This window comes from Convolutriloba macropyga, chromosome 9 (genome assembly GCF_964194025.1).
Source record: "Convolutriloba macropyga chromosome 9, txConMacr16.3, whole genome shotgun sequence".
In the NCBI taxonomy this organism is placed as follows: domain Eukaryota; kingdom Metazoa; phylum Xenacoelomorpha; order Acoela; family Convolutidae; genus Convolutriloba; species Convolutriloba macropyga.
In genome coordinates, this window is record NC_134476.1 from 22,670,433 (window position 1) to 22,696,702 (window position 26,270).

The 26,270-nt window shown below is 37.6% G+C and overlaps 2 protein-coding genes across 3 annotated transcripts in view; both read right to left on the reverse strand.

The window, feature by feature from the left end:
• LOC142345669 (uncharacterized) overlaps positions 1–26,270 on the reverse strand; it is a 710,383-nt gene that overhangs the window by 112,268 nt on the left and 571,845 nt on the right. For both annotated transcript variants that reach the window (XM_075397884.1, XM_075397883.1), the window contains exon 2: positions 236–403. In XM_075397884.1, coding sequence (XP_075253999.1) covers positions 236–303 — 68 coding nt within the window. In that variant the 5' untranslated portion in view covers positions 304–403. The remainder of the gene's footprint in view (positions 1–235; positions 404–26,270) is intronic.
• Positions 13,942–23,702, reverse strand: LOC142346316 (cell cycle control protein 50A-like). Its single transcript, XM_075398846.1, has 3 exons — positions 23,321–23,702; positions 21,246–21,718; positions 13,942–14,780 (listed from the first exon to the last, which is right to left on the reverse strand). The coding sequence occupies exons 1-3, from the start codon at positions 23,695–23,697 to the stop codon at positions 14,551–14,553; spliced, it is 1,080 nt and encodes a 359-aa protein (XP_075254961.1). The 5' UTR covers positions 23,698–23,702; the 3' UTR covers positions 13,942–14,550.

Below are 26,270 nucleotides of genomic sequence, written 5' to 3' on the forward strand. Positions count from 1 at the left end.
TTAAAAACTTCACCTGAACAAACTTCGAGCCTCTAAATTTAATAGAAATTAAAGAAACTAGAGTTTTAGCAAAGAAATGCCCCCCCTCCCTTAGAAGTTATTAAAATGCTTCATAACGAAGCCAGTTTGCTTGGGGATGGGGCTAAGCTGAGGCCACTAAGCTGAGGAGCTGTCATTAACGCAAGGCCAGAAAAGCCTTCAAATGATTTTTCAACGTCTGATCGAAAACCACTTTCCTGCTGATCCGGACATTCCGACAGTTGATACCCCGGCCAGCACGGGGTTAGCGTTCATTCTCACCATGTGAGTGAAGAACAATTCCCACTGACTGACGAACACTAATTATGTCAATATAACAATTACTTCACTCACAATCAATACCACTCGTAGTTGCCATGTCAACCTGTAAAAAGATACTAATTCTTTTATCAGATATATGATACCATTGCAAAGGTGTGAATAAATAAAGGTAAAAACAAGTAACATTCTCAACATATCGAATTTCAGGTCAACCTATATCCACTTCATGATATGCCTCCAAGGCTTATATTGTGATGCCTGAAATTTTTAAAAATGTCCAAACATTTATCTTAATACCTAGTGAATTCACTTTATTATTCCAAGCGATAAAGTCATCCCACGCTCAGGCAAAAAACAAACTCTTATCTGCTTAGTTTGGCATTTGAGCCCAAAATATTCTTATCGCGCATTTGATTTTGTGTGTATTGTAAAGTTGAAACATTCAATTCTTGGAAAGCAAGAATTCGATTCGAAAAAAAGTTAAAACAAAGTTTGCTTTGTTTTCAAGAAGTTTTCAATTCCTAATAGCTGCAGGTTGAATTCAATCCCTTCCGCTTTATGCACAGTATCAATGAATAATTGAGTTGTTTCTTAAGCAAAACTAGTAAAGTTTGATGGTACTTGAAATGTGCATATTAATGAACATGACTGAGTACCCAAGATTTCATCCATTTTATTCTAGTATCAACTGTGAAACACGTTTTAATATGCAAACTTTTCTAGTCCCAGAAGTCCTTTTCGTAATTTGATCTCGGAAGCTTAAATTGTAAACAAAAAAGAAACCTAGGACAGAATCTCTCAACTTATTTCTTCAATTCCTTAATCTTAAACAAAACACTATACTCTTGGCCTTCTTGGAGTCCAAAATGAGTCTGTTTCGGTCGAAATAATTAGCTTGCCTTTCTAGCAAATTTTCAAGGTGCTTATTTGCGGCTAGAAACTTTTGGCTTCTAGGGAAAATCAATGTCGTCGACGTATTAGACCAAGCTGTTCCAGCGCTCACAAAGATGACAACTGCAGTCAATTATGTACAGAACGTAACTGAACTGTAACTTGAAGAACGCCTTGGTGCAACTCAGTCCAATCATTTTAATATTCAAAATACTGACGACTTTTTGCATGTAACTCGATACAACAGTATGCTCAAAAAGCAGCATAGACTCAATTCTTTGAACCTGTAATTGTCTGAGAATACTCTAGTATAAAAGGACGGATTAATGCAAAAGATATTAACAAAAGATATTAACTGACGCAAAATAGAGCACTAAGAATTCGTAGGAGGAAACCCCGCTGGTACAGTGTCAAAAAACTCCATGAAGAGGCCAATATACCTGCAGTAAGAGATTTTCAGATTAGATTAGCTAATGAGAACCTGAAACGGGCAAAAGAAAACAAGATCGAATCAATACTTGAGCTGATCCAGAAAAAGAGACAACGTCCAAAAAACAGTTATCAAAGCACACTGGAACATCTGTCCTGCTAATGTTCTTTACCAGTTTCAATATCGTAGAAAAACCAGAACAACCATCATCCAATGACTTATTGCCAGCCGCTTGCGTAGTTAATTCGGGGCAAAAGTCGAACCAACAGCGTCCTAACCGAACAGCTAAGCCAGCCGCTCACCTAGTAAATTCGGGGCTTAGCTGTGAAAAACACAAGGAAAAAACAGCAATTTACACAGCTTTTATCTACTGAAGAATGTTAATCGATTAACATCATTTTAAACCTAGAAAATGTTCTCATTTTTTCACATTCGCTCCACTGATATCTTTATCAAAGTTAAGTTACGGTTATACAATTAACGACATAATACAGTGCTATGCATGGTTTGGTTCAGTGGTTTAAAGGTTTAGATTAGCATAGCACTTTTAACTTAATTTTCCTTCTGTATTTTACTTCAATCTTCAAAACGATTCCGTCCCTCAATTTATTTTAACGCGTCTTAACGCTTGCCTTCATGAACAAAGTTACACTAATTACACTTTTTACGACTAGCGCAGCCCTTTAATTCTCTGATCAAATGAAGCTCAGTAATTCATTCCCTGACGCGAGCGCAGCCCAATTTTTATTTTTTTATTTATTTTTCTATCTACTTTTCCCACTCTCAATATTTATTACTTCTTGAATAATTTTTCTTAATAAACGACTTTTTTTACTTTGAATAAAAAAATTTATTGATATCTTACCACGCATAGGAATACAACGAACCAATCAACTTCTACGAGGCTAGCCAAGAACACCAAGAAAAAGAGTAAAAGCAAGCAGAGCCAGCAGAAGCCCTTCCCGGCGCTTGAAATGGCTCCCAGCAACAAGAGCAATCAATTGGTTTTAAAGGAAAAACTTAAAAAACCGGAGCATAAACTCATCTTTCCGAAATTTTGAACTTTCTATTTTAATTATTGATGCCTTTTAAATTGATTGAACTTGATTGTACATACATTAATAATAGAGATATTAACAATCCTTCACTCAATATTTATTACTTCTTGAACTATTAATCTTAACGACTTTTTTTCTCCTTTGAATACAAAAAAAACTATTGATGTCTTACCACGATTGGAAAAACGACCAGCTAAACAACTTCTATGAGGCAAGCCAAGAAGACCAAGAAAAAGAATGAAAGCAAGCAGAGCCAGCAGAATCCCTTCCCGGCGCTTGAATTGGCTCCCAGCAACAAGAGCAATCAATTGTTTTTAGAGGAAAAACTCTGTAAAAACAAGAGCATACACTCATCTTTTCGAAATCGACCTTTCCCTTTTTACTTATTGATGCCTTTTAAATTGATTGAACTTGATTGTACATAATTTAATAATTATTATGGATATCAACAACCGCTCTTAAAATCTCTAAAATCAATAAGAGTTTCAGCTACTTGGGGTACCTAAGGAAAAAAGAGATCCTAAAGATTTTCCCTATGGCACCGGTTAGTGTTCGATAAAACAAAGCAGAAAAAAACTTTCAACGTTAATATTATTGGCTACTTCTACCGTTTTTTTACGCTCGTATGGTAACAACCTGTATCAATTTTGAAAACAAACTATTTGAGAAGCTCAAATTGAGGACCTAATTCTGATAAAAACTGATTTGCCAAAAAGGCGAACTATACAAACCCTTCATGTGTCAGCATTTGAAAAATAATTTGTATCTTGCTAACCTTTGAAGATAGCGTCCACAATAAATAGCTGGATAAAGGCAAAAAGGGCCACCCAAAGGTCGGTTCTACGGTAAAAGTGTATTTTGAGTCCACTAGAAAGCACTGAAATCTTAAAAATTTGACAAATCCGAGCTACAACCGTTTCCGTTTCCCATTCAATGAATCGTTTAACAATTTTTCTCAAAACTAAAAGATTAAAATTTTCATCCAAAAATTCACAATGGCAAAATTTCAGTAACTTGCACCTGTAGAAACAATGATAACCACTTGGAGACCAAAGAGCTGCGCAAGGTAGACAGAATTAAAACGTTTGTTTGGTCGTACCAGAAAGTATAAAGTATTTTCAATCCTAGTTTTTGCAGTAAACTGTATTGTATGTTTGTACATTTCAATCTTGAAGACCAAAATCAATAGAGGCCAAGCTATCTTTGATCTCCTCTAAAGAGAATTAATGGTATTAATTTAAAATTAAAAGTGTGCTTCGGTTGCCTTTTGATGAAAAATAACTATACAATAAAATTCCTTTGGCTCAATTGTTGTCTTCAAAACAGTTGTCTATTTCAAACTCTGTCTACCTTCAAACCATAAGGTTAGCAACAATTCGGCCCTTTCACAACCATTACTTTTATCCAACTAACCATTGGTTCTCTCATCGTTCAGTGAAATGGATACCATGGTGTAATTTCATGGTGTCTGTTCGTTCCTGAGAGTATGAGAAAATGGTTCCTGTTTCCATGAAAAGTATTCCAATAATTCCCACTTTAGCTCTGTTGAAATGCGCATTAATATCTTTACAATCATGACTATGTACTCAAGGGTGAACAGACAAAACAGTACTGGAAAAAACAATCCCGAATAGCAAAATATTCCCAAGAAAGCAGACAAAACAGTACGAACTAAAATAGTCCGAACTACATATAGTCAAACATATGCACACCAATTAACAAAGAAACTACTTAGATTATTCATATAATTGTATGTCATTGAACAAATACTAAGCTGATTGTACCATGTTTTTACCAAATTATGTAATTTGAAACAAATTTTTGAGTTAATCTTCTTTCATATCAATTAACAACAATGCATTCAGAAACTTAACTCAGAGGCTATGTTTGTTGATTATATTTACAATTGTTTCGATTTTTATTCGGGACTATTTTGTCTGGGACTATTTTGTCTGCTTTTAGTGGACTACTTTGTCTGGGACTGTTTTGTCTGGGAAGCCAATCAGAATCAAGTATTTAAATGCGTTTAATACGTTCTATTATACGTGAAAAAATTCCAAAAAAATTCACTTAACCTAATTTTAAGTCAATATAACCACGATATGTACAGAATACGTTGGTTTTCGGTTTAATTTTTTTAGGTTCTCTACACGATTGGTGACCAATTATGAACCGATTTTGACGTCAAAAACATCAGACAAAAACCGGTAAGAGAGCATAAAAAACCTTGCCGTCTAAGTTTTGCTCGTTGGATTGTACGTTACTAATGTTTTATATCGTTACAAACACGTTGCTTTTACGGAGATTAAACGTCTTTGAATTGAATATTCCGAACTACAGGTTTACTGAGTTACATTGGTTCCGCTCCCGGCTTCCCAGGTTAAGCCGAATTGTTGTGATAAACTTATTCAAATAAGTTGTTTATGGCGTTAAAAAGATTGTTTATGTCGTTAAACCGCATATATTGTACATGAAGTGTTATCAAACATGGAGTGCATATGATTAGTTTTGCCAACCAGTGCGATCATTAAATTTTCCAATCCAGTTCTATTTAGAATTAACTTTTGAAAACGGGTCCGAAAAAGAAAGCCGATGCCGAGACGAAACCGATCGCAATCACCGGACCACTGGGCACATCTCTTGAAAGGGGGATCTGTGGGTCTCCCGAATGTGAAAAGCAAATTTTCAATGTTCTCACCAAATCAGAGCCAGAGGCTTCCAACTTCACCTTCTGTACAATCAACTCCAACGAGAGCAGGTTTCCAGTGACTGACCCGAGATTGCAATTCTTGTTCGACTTATGGAAACCTGCCAGCAAAGTGCCTGCTTTCTTAAATGTGGTGAAAATTGCGGTGCTGGTGAGGGGAGCGAGTGAGGGTAAATTGATAAAAAATTTAGACGGCAACAAACCCACGTTCCTAATAAGGCTAACATTTCAAAGGGGTTTTATTGGGTTTCCTGGTCACCATTAATCTCCCAAAAATAATTACTAAGGCGGAAATACATCGATTTTGAAAGATATTTGCAGAATTGGCAAAAACGAAAAAAATGATCTCCTCGATTTATATTTCAAGATATAACCTCTTATATAGATTAAAGATACGAAAACATAATGCTAAAATGTCTTATGATTAAAAACAAGAAAACATAACGCTAAAATGTCCAATTTCGAAAACGTTTGGTTAAATTTGATGCAATTCGTAAAACTTTAGAAAATCAATATCGAATATTGATAAACCGTTCTTTCATGCAAAAAAAACGTCCAGTTTACTGGTTTACCCTTCAGTAATAGAAAAGTTGCAAAAAATTGACCAAAATAGGACAGTGTAAGTTTTTGACAAATTTGTCAAAAACAACTCTTGAACTTGAACTTTCACCATTTGAGTGAAACTCAATGCTGAAAAGTTATGAAAAAATTACAACCTCCGAGCTACAAAAAATTTGAATTACCATATTTTTTTTCATGTTGCTCGATTCAATATCGTACCGTCCGCGTCTTTTTCGTCCTTAAACTATTCAAATCTCTGTTCCTTTTTTTCAATAACGTCGCTCTCCCAAACCATCGCTTTTCGGCTTTTCCGCCTACATTACATGTTGATTGTGCTAGGATGCGGTTGGTTGTTTTCGTATTGTCGTTTTCTAGGGTGTGACTTAGGAGTTTATTTTGGAGTTACGGCTAGATCGTTTCTGGCCCTTTCCAGCTGTCATTAAATTTCGCTGTAGTTTGTTTAAAACTGTTAGCATGCTGATTGGTTGCTTTGGTTCGGATTTTGCTGGGGTGAGACTTCTCGTTTCAGTTGCGTCGCGCGCTGCTTGCTCGACCTCCCGTTCGTCACGTTTCTGTGGCGTCACGCGCTTGCTCGACTTCCCGTTTGTCCTTCTTCTCCCGTCGCGCTGAGCGCAGAGCGTTCAGCGCTCCAATTCTACTTTGTAGGGCTGTTTGTGTGCTCGACAATTTTTTTAATCTTCGGGCGGTTTGTTTTCCAGACTGTCTACAGTGTAATGTGTTTGGTTTTCTTTTGCGTTGAATTTGTTTTGAGTGAACTTTGGTTTGTTTGGAATGTGCGGATAATACATAACTGGGTGCAGTGGTAGTTTTGCTGATTTGTCGAATAACATCGTGATCTGCAATAGTCTTCATCAAAAAGTCAAAGTTGAAAGCTGCTAGATCAAAGCGTGAAGCTGAGTCGGACGCTATACATAGAGATATCCTTAATTGTAAAAAGAGTCAAAGTAGGCGAGTGAAAGTTGAACGCTTAGTAACAAAATGCAGCCCAGCCTTTATGACTGTAATAGACAAAAATGAGGATTGATTGCGTATGCTGGAAAAACGGAGTATCCGAGCGCACTTTTTCCTTTATTAAAATCGTACTTGGAGGTAATGACAAAAAAACGACAAAATCCTCACTTCAGTACAATACTATATCAATTCTGCTGATGATAAAAAGAGTGAGTTTCAGGAACCGAGGGCATCCATTCGTTGTAGAGTTTCCTCACTGATATGCTCGTCAACGTAAACATGATTACGTTATTGCCAAAATGAAGCGCAAAGAAACTGAAAACAGAATGAAGCATCCATTCGCCTCGCTAAAAAGAAAAAACAAATGGAATTGGATGAACTGGAGGAAAAAAACAGGAAACGGTTGGCAGAAGCAACTCTGCAATATTTTGAATTGCTGGACGCCGTTTGCTAAGGCAGCCACTCTGAAACAACTGCCAGTGCTAGAAGCTCTATGAGAAGTGAAAACGCCGTCCAGGAGTGGATCAACACCTCACTTGCCTTAAGTTTCAACAAGAAAACTGGTGAACCAGAGCTAACAATTGACCTTCCAGAATGCCTCGACCACAACAGCGAAACAGTGGACGATCAAAACACTGACAATTCAAGGCAATTTATTCCGAAAAATTGTCGAGGCAACTACATTTTGAGAAATAAGCCCTTGCAGCAACTTGTCCCTTACTACACCACACCTGAGAACTTTTGGCTGCTGCTAATACACAGGCGTTGTACCAGGCGCACCTACAGACGCAAATGAATCAAACAGGCCAACAAGGCATGGCGCTTCCGAACATAACTAACCAAGGAGCCGCATATAGTCACCCGCCTTCTGTGCACGCCCAGAGGGCTTCTTCAGCCTAATCAACAGCTCATTTTACCACAACCGTTTGCAACGCAATTAAACCAAAACAATTTTTCCGTGTTTTGTCCACACGCAAAACATCACAATTGACAAGCCAGAAGACATGAGACATCAAGTGTGCCTGAAAACACTTCGGTCCAGCGTATATGCACCCCCCTCCCGAAACCAGTATTTGCACCTAACCTCACTGCTCCCATTCCATATTCCCCGGTGATCAGCCTCCTGTCCACAACACTTTTCATAGTAGTAACCGAGTACACAAAGTCGTACGCTCAGCTGCACCTCCTGTTAGAAATATGCCAAATATCCCTCTTGGCCAACAATTTGTGCCAAATATGAGTCATTGGCGTAATCCACGACACGGACCATCAATAGCCAACTAAGGTACTAATACAATAAATAGTTTGCCTGCAAATCTACAGGCACATAGTGCACCATCAACCACTAATGTTCCACTACGAATCTATCGGAAATCACCTTTTTTGATTGACATGCAATCACCATCCAGCATACAACAGGATAACCCAATCGCAACTGCTAGTAATGTTGCACCTGGTCTGACACTCCCGTTTCTCAGCCAACAAATGGCTATGCTGTTGTTGGAGTGGTCCGCAGTTGTTTGCACCTGTCCCTCCAATAGCAGACAATGCGTCATTGATTAGGGAATTGGCCGATACAATAACCAACAAAAAACGACCCTTTGCCTGAATGGAAACTTGCTCAGTAAAATGGCGATCCAATTCAATGGCACAACCGGTATGAACAATTCAAAAGAGCGATCAACTGGCAGCCGCTAACGAATGACGCTAAATTGACAGACCTGAAAACGCTCGTCACTGGTACAGCCAATATTGCAACAGTCGAATTTGCTTACTCAGGCTTAATGTATAAGGATGAACTATATATTTTAGAACGTAAATTTGGTGAGCCACAGGCAATCCTTGGTGCACACTTGCATAAACTAAGCAATCTTCCGCCTGTTTAAAATGCACAAGAGTGGCAATATCATTAACTATTCTGCACAAAAATCCAGCCTCGCTGAGGTTTTCATGTCACCATCATATGACGCTGACTCGAAGAGCGCTTTCCGACAAAAGGAAGCGGTACAGAAGTCACCACCAAACATGAAAGAGTCGTGGGCGCTCTTAACGGTCAAAAAGCACTGACTTGAGCCTACACTTATTGACTTTAACGATCGGCCTAAATAGAAGGCTGAGGCCCACGATCTTATGAAACAAAGCGCAACCAAGGCAAAACCTGAAGACAACAGCATTTCAGTAACCAAGACCAAAACAACCTCAAAATTGTCTGCATAAAATTCACAACACTATTTCATGGAGCAGATAGGGTTTTCCCAACAAAGCAGTCATCAAATCCCAATACTATCCAGCCTTCTGTTAACACAGGTCAAAGTAAAGCAACTACTAGCCAACAGCCGTCTAATAAGACCACAACGTGTCATCTGTTACTGACGTTAAGGGGCTCCTTCGGGTGACCGAATTGCAGTTGGTCAATTCGTCCGGTTTGGAAACGAAGGCTTTAGTTTTGTGTGATGATGCCTGCAGTCACTCTTGGGTGGCAGGTCGTCTCACAGATAGACTCGGTTTGCACGGTGAAGCACTAAAGCTAACTGTCAAGGGTATAAAAACCGAAGAAGTCGTTGATACTAGGGCTGTTGAACTGACTGTGAAGACAAGACAACATCAGGACTTCGAGCCTTTTACCATCACCCCTTTCGTTAAAGACAGCCTAAACGTCACCTCAGATATAATTAATGTACAGGCCTTGCAGGAGACTTACCCACACTTAACCAACATTGATCCCGTGACAGTCCTATAAAAACATTGAGATGATACTCGGCCAAGATGTATATCATGCCATCGACCCGTTAGAATACTTCTCTGCCGATGAGAAGGATTCACCCGTTGCCGTACGATTACCCATACGTTGCGTCTTTAACGGTGCGTTACCATCCAGTTCGGGTTTAACCTCAACGTGCTTTAAAGTGAATATTAACAGACAATGAGTTAGCAAGTCAAGTAAAGTCATGGTACATTAAATCGTTTGGGACCAGAAAACAGGTCAACCCAGGTTCTGCAAAAGACGCAAGGGCTCACGAAATCCTTGAGAGTACCGCCGTTAACAATGGCCTGAGATACGATGTCGAGATACGATGCCTGAGATACAATGTTGTGGGCAGCAGACATCAAGCTCCCCAATAACTTCTTTCCTGTGCAACTAAATTCTCTCGAAAAACGATTGGCCAAGGATGAAGACCTTAGGGACAAAAATACTAGTACCAGCAAGGGAGATCTAAAAAAGGGTATGTAATTGAGGTTTCGGACGCTCACAAGGTTGAGAACCGGTCCGATAAAGAGTCGAACCTACCCCCACCATCCGGTTGTAAACCCAAACGAACCAGCTAAGGTGCGTAGTGTGTTCAATGGAGCAGCAAAATTACACAGAGCCTCGTTGAGTAAGTCCTTGCTCACTGGCCCTGATCTGCTCCAGAACCTCATTTATGTACTTCTCCTCATCCAACAACAGCCATATGCCGTGTCTGCCAACATCCAGGGAATGTTTCTACAGGTTTGATTATTACCATCAGATCAACCATCTTTTCGCTTTCTGTGGCGGAAGGAACCCACAAATAACGATGTAGTGTATGAAAATAAGTGTCATATTTTTTGGGCTCGCCCACTTGCGCCAACTATGCATTACAACGCACTGCGAGAGAAAATGCCAATTTTTACACCGAAGCTGCAAAAGCCGTCCTTGAAAACTTCTACATGGACGATTACTTTGAATCAGTGGAAACTCCTGAGAAGGCCCCCATTAGATCGGAGGAATTAGTATATCTTCTCCATCTCAGTGGTTTCAAGATTACTAAGTTTGTGAGCAATGTGCCGTATCTTAATGATCGAATTGATGGTTCTCCTCAATCTACTGAGCCCAAGGTTATTGATTCATGCCAGGAGGATTCATCGCACGTGCTAGAACCATACTAATGACACCTTAGTTGTGAGTAGGGGTACAAGCTGCACTATTACCGAGTCACTCACACAGCGCTTGGTCCCGAGTCTTGTCTCGAAGGACTTTGATTCCATTGGTCTTGTCGCACCGTTTACTGTCGGTGCGCGACTGCTCTTAAGGGACATCTAGTGTGTCATGGGACAAGTGGGATGACGCGCTCCCACAGGACATGGTTCAAAGATTTTTGGTTCGGGTTTCCAGTTCCCAGGATATTTTCAGTGTCGTTGCATTCCTGCGAGCCCGAGCAACAACTCTTGAGGTGAGGAAAAAACAGCTTGCGTTTGTATTCGTAAAAGCGCGGGTAGCGCCAATGAAAGTAATGTGCGTCCCCAAACTGGAATTGCAAGCAGCTCTGCTTGCCGCTCCGCTGAAAACGAAACTACTCGGTAACTTAATGTAACTCTCAACCAAGTATTCAAGTGCACAGACAACACGACCGTTCATCAATGGATTAACTTAAATGAAAAGCAACCAATCTTTGTTTCAAACAAGGTTCACAATTTTCTGGAGTATACCAGCCTTGACCAATGGAACCATGTCGAAACTAAGGATAATTCAGCTAACGCTGGCACGCGTGGAAGGTGCGCTCAAGCTTTGCAACTAAGCAGTTGGTTCAATTGTCCGCATTCCTCAACTAATTCACGTTTCCTGTTCGTACCGAACAAAAATGTCATCAATAACATAAAACTTGGCGTCAACAATGCAGTCACTATGGAAGATACTGTATCTCTGGCTACATCTGTTAAAAAACAAACAACTCCCGTTCCGTCGTTACTCCCATTTGATAAGCTTAGTTCTTATCAAAAGTACTTGCGTATTGCTGCATTCGTTCTCCGACTGTTGCCGAAACATTCCGGCTATCGTAACCTCGATGGTAGCATTACTGATCCTACTGAGCATGACAAAGCCGAGAGACATCTTCAGAATTTGGTGCAAGGAGAGTCTTTTGAAACCGAAAGAAAGGATGTTCATTTGTTAAATGGAGCAGCCGAATTGCTCCACATTTACCGTTCCTTAGTCCAAATGGACTGATCCGTTCCTCGGGCCGCATTAAGTGGTTAAAGGAAGTTGGGTTTAACATTAAGCACCTAATCGTCTTACATGCACGTCACCCGCTTAGAAAACCGTTAATTGAACAAACCCCGGTAAAGCATTACCATGAGGGCGTTGACTACCTAAGAAGAATAGTGTAGGAAAACTATACAGTATTGAAATTAAGAACATCTTTGCGTAGCATCAAGGTACACTGCCAGAGATGCCAAGAATTCCAAGCTGTTACTATGCAACCAATCATCTCTGACTTACCTAAGGAGATCCTTGCTAACCAGTCTCCTCCATTCACGAACACCGGCGTTGACTACTTTGTGCCGTTCTATGTTACTGTCCGCCGTACAAATGAGAAAAGTTGGGGATTCCTCTTCACCTGTCTTACTACTCGCGCTGTCCATGTTAAGATAGTTATATTCATGGCCACCAGTTCCTTTGTTATGGGAGTTGAGTGGATTGTGTCATGTAGGGGTACACCTGCCATGATTTAGTGGGACAAGGGCACTAACTTCATTGGAGCGGAGAAAGAACTCCGGGAAAGTATTGAAAAGTGGAACCTTGTCAACATTGCAGCTAAGCTCACGCTCAAAGGTATAAAATGCAGGTTCGATCAACCCAGCGCACCTTATCAGGGTGGTATCTGGGAGAGGTTGGTACGCAGCTTCAACGGCCTGTTGTATACAATTTTTGGCACGCGTCGCCTCACGGATGAGGTGCTGCATGCTACCTTTTGTCTCGTGGAACATACTCTCAATTCGCGTCCATTAACACCCGTAAGTGCTGACCCGTGCAATTTGAGTGCTATAACGCCGAACTACTTTCTTTTAGGAGAATACCCTACCGGTATCCAGTATCTTGTCGGCAACAATAAATTTGACCATCGTTAACGTTATGCCCGTGCGCAGTCGTACGCTAACGCTATTCGGTCCCGTTGGATCAGAGTACGTACCGACGCTGAATCGACGTTCTAAGTAACAGACGCCTGACGAGCAACACCTTAATACCGGTGATTTGGTTTGGGTAATTGAGGAAACCAACCCTGGGGGTTACTACCGTACCAGTCGATTTGTGGAACTCTGTTACGGCTCCGACAGCGTCGCGAGCTCCGCCGTTTTACGAACGTCGACCGGTCCACTCGTCCTCCCACTTGTAAAACAGTTTTCCCAACATCTTCCGGGCCAGTTACGAAGTAAATGAAAGAAGCCAATTAGAATCGAGTATTTGAATACGGATTTAAATGCGTTTAATACGTTCTATTTTACCTAAAAAGTCACGAAGTTCATTTAACCTAACTTTAAGTAAATATAACCACGATTTGTACGGATTAGTTTGGTTTTCGGTTTAATATTTTTAGGTTCTCTACACAATTGTTGACCGATTATGAACCGATTTTGACGTCAATAACATCAGACAAAAACCGGTAAGAGAGCATAAAAAACCTTGCCGTCTAAGTTTTGCTCGTTGGATTGTACGGTTTACAATTTGTACGTTACTAATGTTTTATATCGTTACGAACACGTTGCTTTCACGGAGATTAAACGTCGTTTAATTGAATCTTCCGAAATACAGGTTTACTGAGTTACAGTTTTGTCTGGGACTGTTTTGTCCGGACACGGTCCTCAAGGTGTTTTCGTCAGTCTCTAAGATTTTGCGTTAGCCAAACAAAAGGCAGCCGAGACAATTATAAAAACCTATATAACTGATCAACACAATGCTTTCATATTTGTCTTAAATCGGCGGATCAACTCTTTATCTTCGAGCGGTACGATTTTCAACTTCGAATTATGGCTGGTAACAACTTGCTCACATTTATATTCGCCATTTTCGTCGAGAACGCTGGAACTAGACTGGGAATTTATTTTTTAACATTTGAGAAACTTGTAAGGTTTCAAAAAAACCACAAGGCATCACAAATGTATTCTAGAGGAATAAATAAATCTTTCATCAAAACGGAGATTAAAAAAACAACTGAAGTTTCTGCTGAGAACTTTGTATTTAATTTTTAGATTGCATTAGACTTTGCGGCTGCGGTTCAAAAACCTTTAATGAATAAACGATTGAATTCTAACACTAAGTAGGCTATTGAATTGATATTTACAATTGAAACAATAATAAAATTAATGACATGGAATAGAGCGAGTTAATTAAGGGACTTAAACCCCCTATTGCTTGCAATGCAAATAGAAAACATTACAATTTTTCGAACTGATATGAAAACTAACTCCAATGTATAACTGCAAGAGCTCCAAAGCTTTTACAAAACATCATTAACATAATGCAGATGATTACTAGTCAAGTGTTTCAACCGCGTACTTAACTCATCAAAAATGGGGGTACGAAAACCTGGCATCAGATTAGACAGAATGCTAATATCAGCTACTTTTTCTTCATGGATAATAGCTCGAAGACTCCCACCAAACTAACTTTAAATGATGATTGAACATCTCGAGTGATCTTTAATACATCAGCTCTGATTTTTAAAAAATACGTCCTAACTAGAGATGCCTACATCGTTTTATCTACTTAAATAAATCCTGAAACTATTGGAAATTGGTTGGTTGACATTACTGAAATATTGTAACGATGCAGAAATAAAGCATTACGAGGTTGTTGTCAACATTAATTGAAAAACATCTGCTTCCATGGGGATCTAATCTCTTTGTCCACTCATTCCACGTCTTTGGGCTGCCGTTCCTCCCTTCAGCTTCAAAACGAGGAATACCAAGGCGATAATGAAGGAAATGCATCCAACCAGTATGTACGCAATTCCCAAGAACTGGTTGAGGGTGCCGAAAGCGGATGAGTTTGTGATTATGAAGTATTTTTTGGCTCCAAACTGGGATATTGGATAGTTGTAGGCAATGGTCAAATTGTAAGTACCTAAATATGCGAATTTAAGGCAAAGATAAATGGAGGCAAAAGTTAGAAGTTTATTTAATTTGGTTATTCAGATAACATTGCCATCAGTACCAATACTTAAAATTCGAATAATAAATTATACACAACAGGTTCTTCAATGCCAGCAAATAAGATAATTATACGTCTCCGATCGCAAGGCTGATGTACGTGGTTCAATAATTAATTTTCCTTAGTACAGTAGTTCAATAGGCTAGGGTAACAAACATGAAACTATAACCTAGATGAGTCTAGCCGCCTGGCTTTATCAACCTTATTAACAGACTGCTTAAGATTGGATAGAAACCTTGGGTAGAAATCATATGTGTAACTATACGAGATTTAAAACAAGTCATATGACCTAATATCGATCTCATTGTTACTTTCTCTTTATAAGTTATGTTCATTTTTCCAAATTTGTTGTAACAATAGCGCCAAATACCGAGCGCCATCAAACATAGCCCGCAGATTGCTGGAAAATATCCCCGATAGACGCATGTGGCATTCCATGAATTGAAACAACTAAAAAAAATAAGAGACAGATTGACCACCAGTCCTTTAATAGACCACTAGACTTTTTGGTTAGATTCGGACTGTCATTTTCATGAGACACATAAGCTCTATAAGGAAAATGCCCTAGTGGAGCTTTTTCAAAATTAATGTTCAAAATCCAAAACTCATGACTATAATACTCAAGAATTAGGGCATATACGTTTGGCACTACTGTCGATGCACACTATTGACCTATAACTAGTAAATGTTCCCATAATTTGAAGTTCATTAAGCGAGTTTAGAAGTCATTTTTTTTGCGTGAGGTTAGTCACGCAATTGACCTAAAAGCAGAGTAAATGACGTCATGCACACAAATTTTAACTGCAAAGCAGTAGAAATCGCTGAAACTGAAAAAGTCAATTCCAAGCAGTCAGGTCACAGGAGTCATCGATGGAGACGACGATTAAAAGAACATAGCAGGACAAAACCTGAATTACAATCCAAAGAAATGATTTAGCTTTGACCTGACAAAAACCGTTTTAGTTTTGCAATGAGAACAATAAGTTTGACACCATTGAGATTAAGCAATTTTACCACGAGAACAAAAAACGAGCAAAACTAAAAATTCAATTTACTTTTTTAGACATGGTCAAAATAAAAAAAAACTTCGAAGAACTCCTGCCTCTAATTAAATTCCGTTTTTTCTCATTATCAACCGATGCAACCTGTCATTAATGAGGATAACGGATAAGACAGCAATGAGTTCAAATACTTGCAAAACTCAAAAATTGAGTAATAGTTTTTTAAAATCTGGCAGCGTATAAGTCGAAGAAAGAAATAGCAATGCATTGAAAAGATTTTAAATCAAAAGAAAAACTTTTTATAAGCCAATAAAAACGGCCAACAATGAGACAAAGATATATGATAACAAAGTTCACAACAAAAACTCGCAAAACTCAAAAAATCTATAATAATTCTTGAAAACAATTGATGTCAAAGTCAGGAGGCATCAGCTTTGAACAAAAATTATTTAATCGACTAAAATAACCCTATTAGCAACCTCTGAGACCTGTTATTAATGAGATTAAATGATAAGACAACAAAAATTACAGAAGTACAAGAAAAACTCAAAAATTAACTAAGAAGTTTTGAGAAAAAGTAGTGTCAATGTCATGGAAACTATTAAGCTATTAACTCGGACCATTAAATAGATTCTTTTGCGCCTCATCATCAACCATTGACACCTGTTATTGATGATATTAAGTTATAAGACTAAGCTGCCCCTTGATGAATTCTAGCAATTTCAACTAGGCGTAATTAGAACACATATGTATCATACTATAAGCACTCAAGTAAAAAAAATCTATGAAAACAGAAGTCAAATTCACTCACTTAAAAAAAACTTTCTCTCAAAAACCGAAAATTTGTTCACCAATTTTTGACTCCACTTTAAAGGTAGTTTGGAAAAATGACGCCTAAAACCTACTCTAATCTTCGTTCCCTTTAGTACTTCAGCGTGACTAAAATCACCACTCTAATTTGGTTTCTCACTGACGTGAAAAAGCCGAAAAAAAGCGTGAACATATCTTAAAAAACATAGCCGGCAGATTGCCGGAATAACTGCGAAAGAACAGACCTGCGTGCCATATAATAGATAGAAACAGATACAGATCTAAACTGAAAAAAAATCGACGCCGCTCAAAAAACTAGGTAAAAAACATTCAGCGATGAATTAAAAAAGCTTGTTGAAATTCATTCCACAGAAGCCTCTTATTAGGGACCTTTACTGCACAAATGAGTTCCTTTGACCTTAACCAAATTCAAATTAAACTTAAGTTTTAAAGTGAAAAGTCATTTTATTGAGTGAGGTAAGTCACGTATGATCAAAATCTAATCACGCAAATAACCTAAAAACTTTCGCTAAAGCGAGTGAGAAATGACGTCACGCGCGCATATACCGTTAGTGAGAGGAAGAAGTCATTCAGAAAATTTGACTTTTTCAGCTTTGCTGTGTGAACAAATGTAAAACGAAAAAAGAGCGTCAGACGACGAAACAAAAAAACATAGCAGGACAAGTCCTGCCGTACAATTCAAAGAACTTTCATTGACTAAACAGAGAAACTAGACCTAGAATGGACTATGAGTGAATTGAGAAAACCATTTTTAAAAAAATCAGAACAAAAAAATAAGAAATAAACAGGAAATCAGTGTCAAAATGCCACATGTGAACAAAAAAACCACTAGCGATAAATGAAAATTTAATTCAAACAAAAAACTAGGCCTACAATGAGCTGTGAATGGGTTGGGAAAACCATTTAGAAAAAAATCCGACCCAAAAAATTGAAAAAATAGCAAAAATCAGAGTGAAATTGCCGCATGTGAAAACTGCCCTGCTAAGCCTTCAAGTGCAAATTCATAGAATCAATACCTGCAAAAATGCTCCTTATTTAGAAAAAGTTACCAACAAAAAAAACATTAAATTGGAAGAAATAGGCAAAAAAACTTAGAAAAAAGACAAAAAGTGGCCAAAATTTGCTCTGATTTACTCGATTTTCTTTAACACAAACAACTCAAAACTAATATCAATCAAAATGAGAGACATCCAAAAGAGCTACAACAACTGAATTCCACTAGAAAACTTCCCAAATGCTATCAAAGGTTGAGGAAGAATAGAAACGACATTTAAAACCAAATTGAACAAAAAAAAAAACGAGAAAACGTAAGGTGTTTTTTAAATTTTACAAGAAAAAATAAAGCCAAACAAAGTTCCTTTGAGCAAACAGAGCAATGAATGCTCGCGAAATAATGGGCAAGTCATAACAAGCTAAAAAAATTGTCAACGATTGAAAAAAAAACGAAAAAGCAAAAAAATTTAAAAAAGTGGTTAAAAAATTTTCTATTCTGTCATTTTTCTTCAGAAAAAATGTTTTATACCAACAAAATTGTAATCAATTTACATCCCTGATATTCTTTGAGTAACGAGCTTCAACGCAAATTGCACTTAAAGCAGTTAAACAAAACAAAAGGCCAAAATACATTAAATTTCGTCGAAAAATCAGCAAAACTGATCAAAAACCTCCAAATTTGCATAAAACTCAAATTAACTACTTGAAACCTTCAATTCCTATCAAAACGATCTCAAATCCAATACAGTATCATAATCAGACCTCATAAACAAGAAAAATTGCAAAAAAACTGCTTTTAAAAGCCGCACGTGAACAAAAAAATTTCGCTCGCTCAGAGAAAATTTTTTCACACATCAATTTCTCGCTCTCTCAAAAACAGCGGTATGAACAAAAAACCACTCTTTTTTCGCTCCGCTCTTCACTTTTGTTCAGCAACCAAATCACTCCAAATTTTTTCACGCGTTTCATTTCCCGCTTAAAAATTCACTCCAATAAAATGATTAAAAAAAAACATAGCAGGACAAGTCCTGACGTACAATTCAAAAAATTTTCATTGACTAAACAGAAAAACTAGACCTAGAATGGACTATGAGTGAATTGAGAAAACCATTTTAAAAAATCAGATAAAAAATAAGCAAAAAAAACAAAAAATCAATGTCAAAATGCCGCATGAGAACAAAAAAACCACTAGCGAGAAATGAAAATTTAATTCAAACAAAAAACTAGGCCTAGAATGAGCTGTGAATGGATTGGGAAAACCATTTAGAAAAAAATCCGATCCAAAAAATCGAAAAAACAGTAAAAATCAGAGTGAAATTGCCGCATGTGAACAAAAAACCACTACCGAGAAACCGAATTTTTGTTCAAACACCATTTTCGCACTCTACTTTAAAATTAGAGCGAAAAAAATTCACGCCGCAAAACCACTCGCTTTTTCGCTCCATTTCCTGTTTCGGCGTGACCAAAATCACTACTCCAATTTGACTTCAAAAATCATGAAAATGTGTGAACAGATCTTATAAAAAAAACATAGCCGGAAGAATTCCGGAAACGACTCGAAGTAGAAATCTGACTTTTCTCACTAATCAGATGCATCAACAGCATATTATCAATCAACAGACAGTGTAACCAATTCACAAAAAAAAGACTGGAGTACTGGAAACTTGACAAAGGACCAAAAATAACATTCTCTAAAAATCCAAACAAAATTCTCTACAAAAAGATAACATGCAGCTTCTCATCCAAAACTCATAGAAATCAATTAGTTATATATTTGGCTAGATCAATCGCCCACCTAGTACTTGCAGAGAAACGTTAAACAACAAACTAAAAAAAAGACTGAGAAAAACTCTAACGAATTAGAGATTTGTATAATTTGTTTAAATGAAAACTGCCCTGCTAAGCCTTCAAGTGCAAATTCATAGTATCGGCACCTTCAAAAATGCTCTTAATTGAGAAAAAGTTACCAACAAAAAACATTAAATTGGAAGAAATAGGCAATAAACTTAGAAAAAAGACAAAAAGTGGCCAAAATTTGCTGATTTACTCGATTTTATTTAACAAAAACAACTCAAAACTAATATCAATCAGAATGAGAGACATCCAAAAGAGCTACAACAACTGACTTCCACTAGAAAACTCCCCAAATGCTATCAAAGGTTGAGGAAGAACACAAACGACATTTAAAACCAAATTGAACAAATAAAAACGAGAAAAAGTAAGGTGTTTTTTAAATTTTACAAGAAAAAATAAAGCCAAATAAAGTTACTTTGAGCAAATAGAGCAATGAATTGCTCGCGAAAAAATGGGCAAGTCATAACAAGCTAAGGAAATTGCCTACCATTGGAAAAAAAACGAAAAAAAGCCAAAAATTCAAAAAAGTGGTTAAAAAATTCTCTATTCTGTCATTTTTCTTCAGAAAAAAATGTTTTATACCAACAAAATTGTAATCAATTTACATCCCTGATATTCTTTGAGTAACTTTGAGCAAATAGAGCAATGAATTGCTCGCGAAAAAATGGGCAAGTCATAACAAGCTAAGGAAATTGCCTACCATTGAAAAAAAAAAACGAAAAAAAGTCAAAAATTTAAAAAAGTGGTTAAAAAATTCTCTATTCTGTCATTTTTCTTCAGAAAAAAATGTTTTATACCAACAAAATTGTAATCAATTTACATCCCTGATATTCTTTGAGTAACGAGCTTCTACGCAAATTGCACTTAAAGCAGTAAAACAAAACAAAAGGCCAAAATACATTAAATTTAGTCGAAAAATCAGCAAAACTGATCAAAAACCTCAAAATTTGCATAAAACTCAAATTAACTACTTGAAACCTTCAATTCCTATCAGAACGAGCTCAAATCCAAAACAGTATCATAATCAGACCTCATAAACAAGAAAAATTGCAAAAAAAACTGCTTTTAAAAGCCGCACGTGAACAAAAAAATTTCGCTCGCTCAGAGAAAATTTTTTCACACATCAATTTCTCGCTCTCTCAAAAACAGCGGTATGAACAAAAAACCACTCTCTTTTTTCAATCCAAATTTTTTCACGCGTTTCATTTCCCGCTTCAAAATTCACTCCAATAAAATTGATTTAAAAAAAAGGACTTCTCCAATACTCCTCTTCGAGTCGTAAAAAGACAGCGCCCCAATACAATTCAAATTCTTTGAATTGTAAAAAGGACTTCTCCAATACTCCTCTTCGAGTCGTAAAAAGACAGCGCCCCAATACAATTCAAATTCTTTGAATTGTAAAAAACCAAGAGCACCGCGATATAGCTACGCTCAGCTTACAGCTATAAAAAGACAGCACACCAATACATTCCATTCGTTTACATTGAAAAAAACCACGATGTCCCCAATAATAGCCGCTATCGCTTCGCGGCTATTAATTACGGGAATACTAATATCACTTAATTTTTAAACTTGAAAAGCCCCATTAAGATAATTGACGGTGCGAAGTTGATATATCAAGACCATTGAGTTCAAGGCCATTAAACTCTGTTCATTAACATCTGTTAAATCTTTGATAACAGTCGCATCGCCAGATTACCTTTGGGAAGCCCATTCTCGAAACCAGGTTGGTCATGATCAATTCGTCTCCAGGGTTTTCTAAAAGTTGGGAAGCTCGCAGTGCGCATCCAAACAATCAAGTCCTCATTCTTCAACCCATTGTTGTCAGGATCATCTACATCAAGGTCCAAAAGCGTCCTGCCACACCAATTCGGGGGACTAGCGTAACCACTCTGGAGCAAGTTGCCATCTTGGACCAAACTCTGCCAGTCGCTAGGGTTTTTGAATTTGTTATCCTTGTCACTGGACCAGGCTATTCCAGTTCTAAGCATCGGAACTACGGAGTCACCGCTGTCGCTGAGTTCAAACGAATCGTTGAAGACTGAGTTCGCGATGGCACCGCAAGGGACTATTTTGACTCCATTCTCGTCAGTTCCGTAGGGATCACAATTCCCGGCAGGACTCTTGTCCCAGTCTCCACGAAGTTGTAGATCATCACGGGATATGACGTAACTGAAATTGCTTTAATAATTGCACAAGAAAACTACATGTATTAATTTACATCCTTCTTCGATTTCTCAACTGAGATTTCTCATTTCTCAAGGCAACGCGCCCTAATTATGAATTTTCTCGATAATTGTACATTACGTCCAAAAACTAAAGAACATAACCGACTAACGTCGGGCGAATTGCTCTCAAACGACCGGCGAGCGGTTGGCTTCATCAGTAGCTAGCCACGGTTAAATGAGGCTAGCTTTAGCTTGATTCGACTCTGCAACTTTGAGTTTTCTAGCCTTGTTAGTAAATAAATCAAATAAAAAACTAATTTTAAAAATTTGCAAAATATTGCAAATGTTAAAAGAAACACTTCCAGATTTCACAATGAAATGTTCAAAACTATTTTTTTGTCTTTGGAGTTATGTCAAGTAACCCATCTGCAAGAATTGAAAAGCTTCGTTGGCCTGTGATGACCGTTAAACTCAGAAAAGGAAAAAATATTCAAAAATTTTGAAAACAACCGCAAACTTAACAATATCTTGCTAAAACTCAAGATATTAAAATCTTCAAAACCATTTCACTGTCTCAAAAGACTATCCAGTATCCCTATTTCAAGCTTTAAATAGTTTCACTGGCTCATAAAAAACCATAAACTTGGAACATGATAATAATTTTCTGAAAGTTTGAAAATTAAATTTTATTAAAAAAATGCTAAAGCTGGAGTCCTTGAAATATTGATAACCATTGCAATAACTCTAGAAACTATGCAGCACTTCATTATCATACCTTGGAGGAGGTCCCTAGGACACTGGTGCCGGAAGAATGATAAAAAATATTCAAAAAGATTCAAAAAACTTGAAAAATTACAAATATTTTAAAAATTGCTGATATTAAAATCTTAAAAAACATTCCATTACATCTAGAAGCTATGCAGTAACATATAATCAATACCTAGAGGAGGTTATGTGGCTCTTGAGGCTGGAGAAACCTAAAAACTGAAAATTTCATAAAACTTGCAAGTTGCATAAAAAACTGCGATAACAATTTGTGATAACAAAAGTTGAACTCTAATCCATGGCGAAAAAACATTTTCCAGTAACTTATCATCAAACCCTAACGGAGATTTTCCGTTAGGCTGAAAAACCTGAATAATGACAATAAGGACCCTTAAGGACGTTTTCTGGCCCCTGCGTCTGCAAAACAGTTTGAGCTGAAATAGAGCTGAAAGGCTCTAAGAGCACTTAATTCCCACTGGGCGCTACCTGTTTACCTCGTTTTTGAGGACGAAAAGGCAAAATCGTCAGTCGAAAAATCAGTCAAGCGAAAAAGCGCATTAAAAAAAGACCGAGAGGACTAATGTAATTGCTGCAAACTTCGTTTGAGAGCAATTAAACATTAGTGAAACTCATAATGACTAATATCGATTTTTAGCCAGTAAATATACTCGCTCTAGTAACTCGTCTTCGCTCGCAAATTTTAGGATTAGGCAAAAAACAACTGGCAAAAATCACAATAACAGCTATTAGCTTAAAAATTTTCCTACGATACGAGAAACTCCGGTAAAAATCTATTCATTGCTATTGTTCAAGAAAACAACATATACGTGAACTCACTAACCGTCTGTGATTCTGATAGAAGCCTTCCAACTTATACTGCACATAAACTGGTTTCGGGATATCTTCTTCTACCTCAATGGATATTGTACAATTGCAGGCAATACAACCCGAATCATTGCGAGCGAAATCAAAATCATTACAATCATTGCAGTCTGTGTAATCTCTTATCACCTCCACTACAGTGTTATCTTCAACAATAATTACGATTCCGAAGATGAGAAAGAAAAGAGCAATGATAAAGAAAGAAAGTGCAACGCTTCCGCTTTTGTACAAAGGCTGCCACGCTGGTAACGTCTGTTCTTTGAAATTCTGCTTGAAATTTGTGGGCATTAACTGTTTGCAACAGTTGGTGCGTTCTCTGACTTGAGTTTCGGACATAGTGCCTGAAAAAACAAATGAGCAATTCCTTCCAGGCAAGAATACAACATGAATCAGATTTTTCATAACAAAATAGATTTGAATTTATTTTAACTTATTTGAATTTCAGTTTATCATTTAGCCTGCTGTAAAGACTCCCCTGGCTACAAAATGCTGATCAATGATTGAATCAGACTTTAATCTAAGATGGCAATTTCCAAAAGCCAAATAGGTTTTCAATACAATCACAACAAAATCACGACAGGCTTACAATGAAGTTTTGGTAACATCTCACTTATTCAAAACAAAATACAACCCATTGTGAATATCTTGAAAACAGAAACAATATTATCAACAGAACAGACATCGGTCAAATTCCTCTGAAACGATCAGGGGGATAATTTGTGCCTTTATTGAGCCTGAGAGAGGATAAAGTGTCACTAAGGGGCTCAACATGATGGCATTAGAGCTTATTATCGGCCGCTAGTTAGATGAAAAAACTAAACCAATTTTGCCGCTTTTGATTTGAATTTCAGTAGTAAACTACAGCAAATTAAGCCGGCAGCGTAAATTCTAAAGAAAACCAACTCAGAACATGCAAAACTGTGAATCTTAAAAATCAATCGAAAAGTCAAAAATTGATCAATAAAAAATCGCATTGAGATTGAGACATCAAGACTAATATAATTGCAATAAACATCAATTGAGAGCAATTAATAGCTGTAGCTAAAGGTGATTTCAAATAGAAAGACAGGAACGGAAATGGATATTAGACTGCTTTCTTGGAAGTTTGAAGCACTTTTGATTCAACATTTAGAAGTAATCAGCCACCTACTGTTCCCTAAAGTTGACATTTCTCCATTGGCAATTAGAATTCAGATCAAGCGAAACTCGACGTTAAGGGCAAAGAGTTAATAGAAAAGTGACCACTGTTATTTGCAATACAAAATCAAGCAACTCTTGTCACTATTCGATCAATTATGCCCTCCCCACAAGTTTAATTTGTCAAGTACTTCGTTAACTCTAAGCCAAAGTACAAGTTTTTAGTTGAAATTATTAGGGCGCCAATTAAATTTCAATCCTCCTATTGAAGGGCAAAACCCAAAAAGCAAAACCAAATGGAAACTGAGCGCGCTGTGTTACGCGTGGAACGATGTGCAGGGACGAGGCTTGGGGTGCTGGTGAAGGGGGTGGAGGAGGAGGGTCAAATTTTAAGAACCGTCCTTCACACCATGAATTTATCTCTTTTCCAAAAGAGCTCAGTGAATCGCATAATTAAGACCCTAGTCAGCCAAAACACACGATAACTGGAAGCCCTCTGGGGACAAAAAGTGCAACGGATCAGACAAAAAGAGGAATTAGGGCAAGAATAAAATTTCAATCCTCCTATTGGAGGGCACAGCAAAACCAAATAGAAACCTAGAGCGCTGGGTTACGGGTACAACAGTGTGCAGGGATGGGGCTTGCGGGTTATGTGGTGGTGGTGGTGGGGAGTAGGTTAAGTGGAGGTGGTGGGCAGGAGGGTTATTTTCTAAGAACCGACCTAAACCACAGGACTAATATTATTGCTAAAATCTTCTTTTGAGATCAATAAACAAGAATTAAATTTCGTTTTGTAACACCAAACACAAGCTGCGTCACTCCACTTCAATTTACTTCCACTTGTTCAGTTCAACCCCCTCCGGCTCCAAAAATAACTTGCATTGATTGATTTTGCCGTCCAATCAAAACTAAAGGTCACAGCAGCTATTATTTTGTGAACTCAAAAAGAGTTACTTTCAAGTGAAAGTGGCAAAGGAGATGATCAGTTACTTTAAATTTACATTTACGGCCTCTGTTTTTTGCCGGCCCCTTATTAGTTTTTCAGAACATGTCTGACTGACGAAAAGATGAATGATGCATTTTAAGAGAGGAAAGGATCTTTTTTAAAGCTCTGATCTGTAATAAAAAACACAAAATTAGCATACATCTCTGAACTTTTCCCACTATTTTCACTACTTTTCTCAATATTTGTCGTATTATAAGGAGGCACAAAGGAGCCGCAAACAGCTATTGAAAACATAACCGACTAAACGTCGGAAGAATTGCTCTCGAACGACTAGTGGGAGCTCTAATCAATTGAAAGCTGCTTCAGTCGGGGGGGGGGGGGGGGGGGGGTTGGTGGTGGAAGTGGGAGCCTAAATGGGACTAAGAAGTTCAATAATGGGCTTCAAATAACCACATTAGAGGTTAAGATATACCACTATTAAGATTTAAAGTGAAAAATGGCAACAGTTTTGGCGCAATTCTCATTTGACTTTTAGTATTAAATTGCCGCCAATTGAGTTCAACTGCTTGAAATTGTGATTGAGAGAGAATTTTAGATCACGGAAACGCAAAAAGTCAAGGGAGTAAAAGTCACTCGAAAATTCAAAACCGTCAAGCAAAAAATTTGCATAAAAAAAGGCACACACGTTTAAAATAAAAGCTATGAACTTCGTTCAAGAGCCATTAATTATATAGCCAGTATAACCATTGAGTTTAGTCATTACCGGACAGAATCTAGATAAACTGCGTCTAATTGATTAGAGAGAGCAGAGGGTTTCGTTACACGT